The sequence below is a fragment of the Onthophagus taurus genome, chromosome 1 (genome assembly GCF_036711975.1).
Source record: "Onthophagus taurus isolate NC chromosome 1, IU_Otau_3.0, whole genome shotgun sequence".
Classification (NCBI taxonomy): Eukaryota; Metazoa; Arthropoda; class Insecta; order Coleoptera; family Scarabaeidae; genus Onthophagus; species Onthophagus taurus.
This window is the reverse complement of record NC_091966.1, coordinates 28,205,507-28,217,146: the sequence shown is the minus strand read 5'-3', so window position 1 is coordinate 28,217,146 and position 11,640 is coordinate 28,205,507. Positions and strand designations below refer to the sequence as shown.

Sequence of the window (11,640 nt, the reverse complement as noted above, 5' to 3'; positions counted from 1 at the left end):
CTGTTGTAAACAAAATAAATAAGACAATAAAAAAATTATATTTATAACTATTACAATAACCAAAAGGTTATTGTTTAAAAAAACATTTCTAGTTTTGTATGTAAGCTATTTTTGGATTAGAAAATTTGTAAAGATAAAAATAACTTTATCTCAATTCTTTGTTATAACTTATATTTTATGTTCCAAGTTGCTTTCCAATTGTCATCATTGGAATATCGCAAAACTTCTTGGCATTCTCATTTGCATAATCAACAAATTCTTGTCCCAAAGTAGCTGCACACTCAATTAACATATTACAATCATCTTCAGCCCGATGAGCATTTTGAGAAGATTTATTTGTTAATCTTTCATAAATATCAACTAATTTAAAGCTGATTTTTCTAAAAGAAAAACTATATTAATACACCAAACCAGTTATTATTTAGTTATTACTTACTCATTAATTAATTTCTTTTTGCATTTTACTTCATTATGAATAGTAGCTCCATTTTTTGAAGTTGTAGGATTTGAAGTATTTGGATTAAAATATAGATCTTCTAATTTTAAATTAGGATCAGTTACAATTCTTTGGTTATTATTTTTACGAGGTGTAGTCTCGTTCATTTCTTGTATACTCTTCTCATATTTTTCTACACTTGCAACAAGAAGTTCATCAAAACCGTCGCAGAGTTCAGCAGGAATAGGCTTTGCTAATTTTGCTTTTTCCTGTTCAAGAATCATATCAGCTTCAATTTTTTTCTTATGTAAATTTCTGAACATCACTAACGTATCAATGCAGTAAATATCATCTGATAAAGCACCTCCTACTTTATGTATTTCCGCTTTAAAAATTGGATAATCAAAACCATAACCATTATGAGCTACTAAACAAACAGGTTTTCTTTGTAAATTTAAAAATTGTTTGATTATTTCTAAAGTGCTTTCTGTAAAACTCGGTTGGTGCTCTAAGAGAGTATTTGAAAGACCTAAAATAAAAATTAAAAATTAATTTTATAGTTAACGATTTTATGTTTAGTTACCTGTTATTTTTTCGGCTGTTAATTGGATCATTTTACATGGATTAAAACAAAAGCTGATTTTATTTTGGACCCTGGGAAAGACCCCAAGACTGATATGGTCCGCTTGAACAACATTCATGCATAATTCAGTTAATTTGGTTTTGTTGTACTCTTGATATGGTAATCCAGTAGTTTCTGTATCCAAAAACACAAAAGATTGTATATCCATGGAACTATTGGAAGCTATGGTTTTCCGTTCGATAAAGGCGGTAAATAATTTCTTGGTAAAATAATTAAAACGCATTCGAAATTATAAAGTAGATAAATGGTATCTAAAATGTTTAGTGTGGTGTAAAATTAATACAATCACAAAAAAGATAATTTTAAAAGAAGTAAAAGTTAAATATGAGTGTTAAAAAATTGTTTTAACCCAAGCAGCAAATTTCGAAATAGGTCATCGTCATTTTGCCATGTGATTTGAGTAACAAGTAAAAATGTATGTTTTTTATTACAAATAAAACTAAAACTAGAAAGTTCAAGGTTATGAAAAAGAAGGACATATTGGTAAGAAAATGGAAAAATCGATCATACAAAGAACGTTGAAATAGATATCGATAAGACCAAAATTCTTACCAGAAACTGCCACTATTACGAAATTGTATAGCGAAATTTATCGCCATAATACATACCTTCTTTTCCTTCTTTTATATCACACGTTATATACTTCGGTTAAGAAGTACAACGATAAATAATCAAGTCAAAACGTAAAATAAATAAGAAAAACTTGATAATACCATTTACATGATAACAAAATAAGGCTACAGTACAAACGCGTCAATTATCAAACAGTAATTAGTTAATAATTAGTAGAATTATTAGAGTAAGTTTGCAACTTGTCGACGATTCTTGTGGGAATGCAGTAACACAACCTTGTGGACTAACATGATAAACATAAAGTAATTTTTCTGTACAATAATGCACCATTTTGGAAGCACTTAGGTAGAAAATGTATCCGCTTGAGGCTTGAGATGGAGCCACGCTATTGGTTAACCCCACATTTATTAACAAAACGACAATTCAAAATTAATGTAGCATTTACATGCGCCCCCATCTTATTCTAAAAAACATTGTTGGACATTGTTATAAAGGAATGTACTCTGAGATATCCGGCAAAGCAATTTCGCAAAAATTATTTCTAAAAATTCCAATCCAAACATACACAGATCAATTTTCTAATATCGCCGAGTTGAATATGGTATGAACATTGTATAAAAATTGAATAAATGGAAAAAATATCACAAGTCCCATAATACGCCTTTATTGAGACGTAAATAAAACCTGGATAAAGATAAGAGCATACATAACGGAATATGCAAATGAAGCACAGAGAACCAGATAAGATAACGAGCATGAAGGAAAAAAAGGAAAGCTATGATTGGCTCAGGATAAAAAGGTACTGGTGAAGGAAAAGAAAATAACTAAAAAGCGGAGATATAGAAACTACGATTAACACTGGGCCTCAACGTGGTGAAATGGCCAAGTACGGGAACTCACAGGAAACAGCATTTTACACTACTCTGGAAAAGACGACAGCCAATACCAAAACAGCGCAGCTATTCTAATTTCAGCAGAACTAATGAACTCCGTCATTGACGTTTGGTGGCAGCCTAATGCAATTCTGCACAGAGCATGAACTATCTACCATAGTTGCTGGTATTCATAGCGACCACAATCTAGTCGTGATGGATTTACGGCTTCGCCACTTCAGTAGAGCCCAATTTACGGACAAACGTAAACGGATCGATGTAAAAAGATTCGCTAATCCAGAGATACGGGTCCAAGCAACCGAAAATATCCAGTTCCATCTACAAACATCCGGCAACTACAATGACGATGATACAGGCATGGAATGTAGATGGGATGCCATAAAATCGGCTCTAAATGACACGCAAGATATCGACATTGAGTTTGCACATACTCCCAAGATGCAGCAGTGGATGACAGAACAAATCCTCCAGCTTATGACAGAGAAAAGAAAACAAAAGGGAAGAGACAACAGCCATTACAGGGCGCTCAATAGTATGATGAGAGCAAAAGGATTGATGGCTGAATAAATGCAACAAGGCAGAGACGCTGCAGAGGACAAAGTATATTGAAATTCTTTACTCCTGATATAACCGTTAAAGAACGAAAGCTTCAGTATCAGGGGGAGCGCTACGTGATTCCTCTAACTCCTTATTGATGGAAAAAGGTAAGCGGGACTACAAAACTAGTGGCTAAAAGATCTACGCCGGTGGATCGCCAACCTTCGTAGGGAGACGGCAGACTACTATCGTTATTCTTTCCAGAAAAATGCCTAGAAGTAAGCAAGGTAAAACAAGGCCTGCAATAGATGGAACATTGGAAAGAGCAGTGAAGGAAGTTACAGATAATAACGCAAAAGTGCGACCAGCTAAATGTTTGTAATTCCCAAAACTAATCGTTTTTCGTCATGTCTCCTCACACCGGCTACAAATAGAAAATCCATCTATATAATCTAATGAAGGTGTTTTGTAGATTATCTAAAACATTTCATTGCTCAAGAAAAACCTTCAAAAGATGACCCGATCCTATTAATCCTTGATAATCGCGCACATTTCGATTAGAGAATATAAAACGTAGGAATGTGGAAGAGAAGATTGAAGAGAATTTTGCTCAAGATAATTTAAATACGGGCGATTTGGTTTTGATAAAGTTTTTAAAAATACTAGCTTATTTTTATGTTGGTAAAATTACTAACGTCTTGTCTAATTCCAAGTTTCAAGTAAAATATTATAAAAGGACTGGGTAATACCAGAAGATTTATGCTGGAACGAGAGATGAAGAGTATGATATCCTCGTAAAGGACATTATTGGAAAATTTCCACCTTCGGTTATTCAAGGCTCAAGGCAAGACAAACAATTATATTTTAAGTAGATTTTTCATCATACAATCTTAAATAATTTTTAATATTAATGTGACATTGGATTTAAAAGTTATTATTTAGACATATTGACATTGTATACAAAAGTCTAAGAAACCTGTTAGTATTTATTTATTTATTCAATTCGGGATGCTGACAGGTTAGCCCAAATGAAGCATCCACAAAAATTACAACAAAACAAAAGATTACATGATAAACTATAAAGGTGAACAGATAATGACAAAAAATTGTTAAAAAAAGGATAACTAAAATAAAAATAATTTTTAAGCGAGCTATATAACACAAACATCAATTAGTGATAGGAAGTAACATACATTGTTTTTTAAACGATACAAAAGAACAATTAAATAAATCGATCGTTTGGCAAACTTTATTATAAGTGTTTAATATGCGCAAGATGGGCGAATTAGTACACGCATTAGACGCTGAACTATCACGAGTGCAATATTACGAGACATTGAATGTCCCTCAGAAACCTACGGCAGGACAGAGAAGCCAAACCGAACACACAAGCGACCGAGTAAACCGAGTACTCACAATAGGCTAAGTGAAATTTGCGAGCGACGCGTCTAACAAACCGATTCTGAGCCAACTCTAAGCGGTCAATGTATATGTGATACATTGGATTCCAAACCACCGAGCAAAAAGAAATAATACCTACTATTAACATATGCCATATAAGCAAAATTTATGCAATCAAGATTAGAAAAGACATAAGTAGTTCTTAGAATAAACCCTTCTATAATTCTTTCATAGCTTTCAGAAAGATATACTCAATGTGATCTGAAATAATAGTTTTGAATCCAGAATCACATATACATATATTTGGTAATTTTTAATGTTTTAATTTTGATACTTTTTGATTCTGCGAGGATATGTTATAACCAGAGTCTATTGTATATTCATTAACTTTGATCATAATACTAAACAAAAACACCTGTTTATGAAACAAAAAGGATACTTTTCTTATTGTTAGCTTCAAATGTTAAATGTAATTTAGGTACCATTTAGATTCCAGTTTCATCTTCATTTTAGTTTCGTTTTGAAATTATGGATCAACATTGTGGGTAAACTTGCTGCTTGAGTACTATTATTTTCATATAAACATATTGCTTTATTTCCATAAATAGGATTGAAATGATTTTTTTTAAATTTCTAAATACAGTAGAGCTCCGCAAATTCGGATGTCCTTGTAATCCGGACAAAATTTAAAACTGCCAATATTATATTATGTTTTTTATAATTCGGATAGGCCACGGATCCCCTAATTTGGATCGCATGATGTGTGATTTCCCGTCGTGTTTGAATACTAGCGAAAATATCCGTAACAGTGTGGCACATAAAAAGGGAAATCCCCGAATCAGTTTGAATCAACATGGCCATACACAACATTAAGTCTCGCCAAAAAACAGGAGATATTACAAAAATTGCAAAATGGTTATAGTGGTAAAGTGCTAGCAGAGAAATATTGTGTCGGTACATCCACAATTTCAGATATTAAAAAGAATAAGAATAAAATAGTGGGGTACATATTATTCTTTTTCCATTTAATGGTAATTTATTAATGGTGCGTTTATTTATTTTCAGTTGGCTCTTGCCTGATCCAATAGGAAAATGTTGAAAAAATATATTTTGCTATTCAGTTGATAATAGTGATTCTGTTGGTGACGCCACAAATTCAAAAACTGAATGGGATTCAGATGACGACGTTCCATTGTCGATTGTCAAAAAGAGATTGCTATGAAATGATGAAGTTCGACAAGAAATTGTTGAAATCGGAAGTATGTTGTAGATATTAACGCTTAATCTAAAAAATTTGAAATTCTTGAATGGATTGTTAGAGATGAAGACCATATACCATTGGAGAGTGATGGCAGTTCCTCCGATGAAAAAGTTGCCAGAGATGAGCCGAAAGTTAAACACGAAGAGGCTATTAGGAGTTTCAGTACCTGCATACAATGGGTAGAGGAAAATAGAGTCGAATTAAACAGTTTGACCACTCTCAGAATACTACGACAGTGAGCAATTGAGGCTAAACAAGAGTGTATTTGTCACACCAAAATTTCTGATCTTTTTCAGTAAATCTTATTATTGTATTGATTTCTTACCATATAACGTATTGTTTAGTGTTCCTTGAAAATATCTATAATATTCATTATAAATAAAGCTTTATTATTAATTGCGCTTTTAATATTGCTCCAGTAATCTGGATTTTCGCTAATTCGGATTCGGATAATTTGAATTAGAGGAGCTTTACTGTATCTAAATAAAAAGTTTAGTTAAAAAAACATACATTTTTCCTCAAACTCGTATTAAACATACACTGCCTCAATAAAGCCTCCATACAAATTAAAATTTAAAACTTCTACAAAAGCATTAAAGAAGATACACCTCCAAAGTAATGAAAAATTTGTTAGGATTGATAAAGAAATGTAAGGAATTCGAACTGTAACATTTATTTCCAAATTCAACGTCTTTGGGATTTATAAAAAAATAAATACAATAAAACCCGTAAATTCTACGCAAGTCTTCGTACAACCGAATCTAAAAGGATGTAATGACTACGAAAAGGCAACCGAAAGTTGGTTAGTTGAACTAGAATCTAACGACAACAGTAATTTAGAAGCATAGAGCTCAATAAAGAGGTAATATTTAGACGTAAAATAAGAAAATGGGCAGTTCAACATCGTATACCTCACTCAGCACTAAGAGACCTTTTTCAAATTATAAATCAGAAATAAATCATTAAAACTCGCTGATGTCAGATTGTCAGCTTATTTACAATCTTTTCAGAAGAAGCAAAGGTAATATTATCAGAAGGTTTTATAGATAGATGCTGTTTTATAACTGCAGCTAACAACACATATCCTTATTGTGTTTAATGTTTATATTTTGAAATATATTTCGTTTGGTCGATATGTGGCAGTTCAGGAGTAATGCTTATAATATTGGACATAATATTAAGTCCGTTACAATCTTACGTACTAACGAGTACTACGTAAGATTGCTATGTCGTTTTGTATTCAATTTCCCATCCATAATTTAAGATACGTTGGTTTCCAATAGCTGCATTTAGTAAGGAATATTGAAAGCAGCTTTTAATAGCAGAATGTGAACTAGTTCAGCAAGATTTAGAAACGATTTCTAATCCTACACAAGTAACCAAAGTTATTGCAAACAAAAATTTCTTTTTTTTTAAAAACACCAATTTTTTTTCACCTTTTGTAGTCCTGGTACACAAACTTTTGTACTGAAGTACTTTTTTTTTAAATTAATAAACTTTTGAAAGTTCATATGTTTGAATGTTATTGACTTGCCTATTCCGTTTTTTATAAATTACTCTGCTGGTTAAATATATTGTTACATACTTAAAATTTTAATTAACAGATGCCTACTAGGGAATTAAGACTGGTGGGAGAATAATTTAAGGTAGCCGGTGTATGACGGTTGTGAAGTTAGCCATAGATTTAAAAATCGAAAATTGACCGATTTCTGCAACTCAAAACGCAAATTAAAATTAATATTTGAGTTTAGCACTCTTAGAACAACCCCTATACAAAAATTTACGGGGGGGTGTTTTCATTTAAGGGCATAAAAAAATCCCAAAGTTGTGAAAATCGCGTGCGCGGGAATACTGTTCGACTAAAATCGAAAAATCACCAATTTCATTGAATGCCTTGCACAATATTAGGGTGCAAGGCATCCATCATGCTGGAAAACCACATTACATCTGTTTTCTAAAGGTACATGGTCAAGCAGGCCTATTAAATTGTTATGTAAAAATTCATTGTATGCTGCGCTAGTTAAACCATCCGGTAAAAAATAAGGACCAATTAAATTATTTCCAATGAGCCCCATCCACACGTTTACGCAAAATTTTCTTTGATTGTTCATTTCCCTTGTTAGATGCGGATTTTGAATACGGTGAAAATGATTTAAGAATATACAGTTCATTAATAGATGTCCGAGAATTGTTAAGAAAAACTAATTACTTCCCAATGGAAAGAGTACAACATATACTATCAAAACACACGCGATTGAATACAAAAATCAATGAATTTTTTACTTCGGTCGATGCATCGGAAACTTGGGTCAAGAAGAGCATCCTAGACTACGAGATCTTTCCAGACAGGTAAGACGTTTTTAGATCTGATCGATCTCACCGTAAGGGTGGAGAGATGTTACTGGCTGTTAATTCCAGAGTTGCTACTTCGAATATCATGATTGCCTCCTGTCCTATTGAATCAATTGACTTGAAAGCTGTACGGATTGACTTTAAAAAGATGAAATCGGCTTTTAACATTGTTGTCTGCTATTTCCCACCTCTTACATCTGGAGGAATGTATGTATAGTTACACCTTCGTTTACATTCAATCAATGTTGGATATGTCTTTGGATACCATAGTCATGAGTGATTTTAATATTGCAGTAATAATGACTTTCTGCAATTAAATAATGTAATGAATATCATTGATAGAACTCTTGATTTGATACTTGCTTCCTCAAACTTGAGTTTGCAATTAAACATTCAGACTTTACATTGGTATGAGAAGATAATTACTAATCTGACATTACTGTTTTGCGGTAACGGTGCCTACACATTTGATAGCTCAAGATGTTATCTTATCTGCCTGACATGTACGAGGCACTGCTTAACATCGACTGGACTCATTTATTTACGTTATCATCGGTTGAACAATACTGTAATGTTTTTTATGAAGCATTATACAACGACCTTGACGCTCACGTACTTAAATCTGAGGGCAAGCATGCAAAAAACACCACCATAAATTGTATAGAAAAACTCATTGCAGACATCATCGCACAAGTTTATGTCAAATCTCTGAGGGACATAAGAAAAGAACCCAAAAACGTTTGGCGTTTTGTTAACATGAGCAGAAACAATATAAGATCTCCAGGCTCTCTCAAGTGGGCCAATGAATTCCGATTTGCTAACAGTAGTCAACTTATTTGCCGATCATTTTGAGGGTATGTACTATCCTGCATCATTTGAACCTACTGGTAACGATCACGCTGTTTATGATACTAATTCTGTCACCTTTGGTATCTCCGAAGTCAGTTACGACGAAATGATCTTTCAAAAAATTCAATTCAAAGGCTACAATTGGCCCAGATGAGATTCCTACATTTTTAGTCAACGAACTCTTACATATTTTCAATCTAATAATCAAGAACTCTGAATTTCAACTTTGGTATTTTTTTACTCCCTCAAATGAAAACAGCCCCCCGTAAATTTTTGTATACGGGTTATTCTAAGACCGCTAAACTCAAATATGAATTTTAATTTGCGTTTCGAGTTGCAGAAATTCGTCATTTTTCGATTTTGGTCGAACAGTCTTCGAGCGCACGCGATGTTCACAACTTTGGGATTTTTTACGCCCTTAAATGAAAACACCCCCCCGTAAATTTTTGTATAGGGGTTGTTCTAGGAGTGCTAAACTCAAATATTAATTTTAATTTGCGTTTTGAGTTGCGGAAATCGGTCATTTTTCGATTTTAAAATCTATGGCTAACTTCACAACCGTCGTTGTATGGACACGTGTGTAGAATTTACGCTTTTTCTTGTATATATTTTTTATAAATCCCAAAAACGTTCAATTTGGAAATAAATGTTACAGTTCGAATTCCTTACATTTCTTTATCAATCCTAACAAGTTTTTCATTACCTTGGAGGTGTATCTTTTTTAATTTTTTTGTAGAAGTTTTTAATTTAATTTGTACGTAGACTTTATTGAGGCAGTGTATGCCAATAACTTTTAATATTTCTTAATTAAAAATGTTTGTTTGATTTTTGAAAGTTTTTTAAGGTCTATTACACGATCTCTTCGGAAAGTTAACCTAACTTTTTGCACTATATCAATTTTGTTATCCAGAATAATTTACCTATTTTTGTTTGATTAATATTTATACATGTGTTTATGACTTACCCTGCGATACATCAAGTTCATGGCATAGTTTAAATGTATGATAAGATTAAAACTTGATTAAAAACGATAAATAAATGTAAATAAAGGAATGACAGCTAGAGGTGCCAACATAAATTTTGCCGGCAATTAAAAAATTGTGATTAAAAAACCAAGGTAAAAAAATAATACATGTCGATATTCATTTTTTCAAACGTCAAATTATTTCGTAGAAATTCAATAGTTTTGTAGCTTTTTCTAACATTTTTTTCCTGTAATCTAACCCATTTTACGCAACTGTGTTTTTGTATAAGTTTTTGAGAAATCATTCACTTCTCGGCCGATCGCGAACCTTAAAATTTTCATTTGCTTGATGTTGGCTTTCTGGACGCATGCGCTTACGTCATACTAGTGAATCATCAAGCGGTTTGCAAGGCGCTGGTTCAGTTTGCTGCGGGCAATTTTTAATCTGTGATCATCCGTTTATCCGCAGGTTTAGTGCAGTTCGCAAGTCTTTCTTTTATACGTATATATTTTGATTATCGTATGTCCATCCAGAATCTAACCACATTCGGTAAGTTATCGTAAAAATACAAACCTTTATCATTCTTATTTCGCGGCTGTCAAAAATAATATGGCCGTTGTTGTTTGTATTGCAACTCATTGCTTATCCCGCTTGGTGTTATTTATAGAACAGGATTATGTTTAAAACGTGCGTAAGATTTATGAGGCTTATTTTATGTTTTTTGGGTAATAAAATTCAAAAAAAAATGTTCACTGCATCCAGAATTCTCCATAAAGTCCATGACCTCGACCTAATTCTCTCCAACCCAACGTTTCTTGTTCTAGTTCTTTTTTGTTACCTGAGTAATTCTTTATCTCATTTTATTAACTTATAGACCCCTTTGCTGATGCAAGTAAGGGTGCTGATGATGATGTTCAGGACGGGCTTGTTCATATAAGAATACAGCAACGAAATGGTCGCAAGACATTAACTACGGTGCAGGGATTATCGGCTGAATATGACCTGAAAAAAATTGTACGAGCATGTAAAAAGGTAAATTAAGAAATTTTACACACTTCTCACACTTTTATTATACTTTAAAACAATTAGGATTGCTTATTTAATTAAATTTTTGTTGAAATAGGAATTTGCGTGCAATGGCACAGTAATAGAGCATCCAGAATACGGTGAAGTCCTTCAACTACAGGGCGACCAAAGAGAAAATATTTGCCAGTGGCTGACAAAGAGCGGACTGGCAAAGCCGGACCAACTAAAGGTCCATGGCTTCTAATGACTCATCATCTAATTGAGATCAATCGTAATAATTATAATAAATTAAAAGAAACAAAAAAAGGAAAAAAAATAATAACAATATCACCTCCGCTATTTAGTTAAAACTAATAAAACAAAATAAAATAATAACCGATCACAACTACTCGAAAAAATAATTAATAATAAATAAAAAAAGGAAATCTTAGTTGTAGTAAAATGTGCGTCGAACCCGTATTTTATATTGTGCCTTTCCAGACTTGTGTTGATGGGGTTTTAAACAGTAATCTTTTCCATGTTGGCAGTATAGTTATGTTCTAACGGGACTCAATAAATAGATAACTCTGTGCGAAATGTCGTTTTATTTCGGGTATTTTTATAGTGTTAAACTGTGCGAATAAAATGTGTCGATGATATCGATATATTGGTTTTATTTTTTTTTATTCCTTAACACTTTCATTTTTACCTAATTAAGTATGTTT

At 32.6% G+C, this 11,640-nt stretch overlaps 2 protein-coding genes across 3 annotated transcripts; one reads left to right on the top strand and one right to left on the bottom strand.

The window, feature by feature from the left end:
- Positions 1-19: 19 nt before the first annotated feature.
- Positions 20-10,030, bottom strand: LOC111413303 (uncharacterized). Of its 2 annotated transcripts, none has more exons than XM_023044225.2 (4): positions 9,910-10,030; positions 1,020-1,330; positions 437-965; positions 20-380 (listed from the first exon to the last, which is right to left on the bottom strand). In XM_023044225.2, the coding sequence occupies exons 2-4, from the start codon at positions 1,300-1,302 to the stop codon at positions 176-178; spliced, it is 1,017 nt and encodes a 338-aa protein (XP_022899993.1). In that variant the 5' UTR covers positions 1,303-1,330; positions 9,910-10,030; the 3' UTR covers positions 20-175. The 2 variants fall into 2 exon arrangements, with proteins under 2 accessions (XP_022899993.1, XP_022900002.1); XM_023044234.2 differs by having other exon boundaries at positions 1,020-1,193.
- A 29-nt stretch (positions 10,031-10,059) lies between these two features.
- Positions 10,060-11,578, top strand: LOC111413318 (eukaryotic translation initiation factor eIF1). Its single transcript, XM_023044244.2, has 3 exons — positions 10,060-10,459; positions 10,785-10,942; positions 11,034-11,578. Exons 1-3 carry the CDS (start codon positions 10,432-10,434, stop codon positions 11,178-11,180), a joined length of 333 nt encoding a protein of 110 aa, XP_022900012.1. The 5' UTR covers positions 10,060-10,431; the 3' UTR covers positions 11,181-11,578.
- The last annotated feature ends 62 nt before the right edge of the window (positions 11,579-11,640 follow it).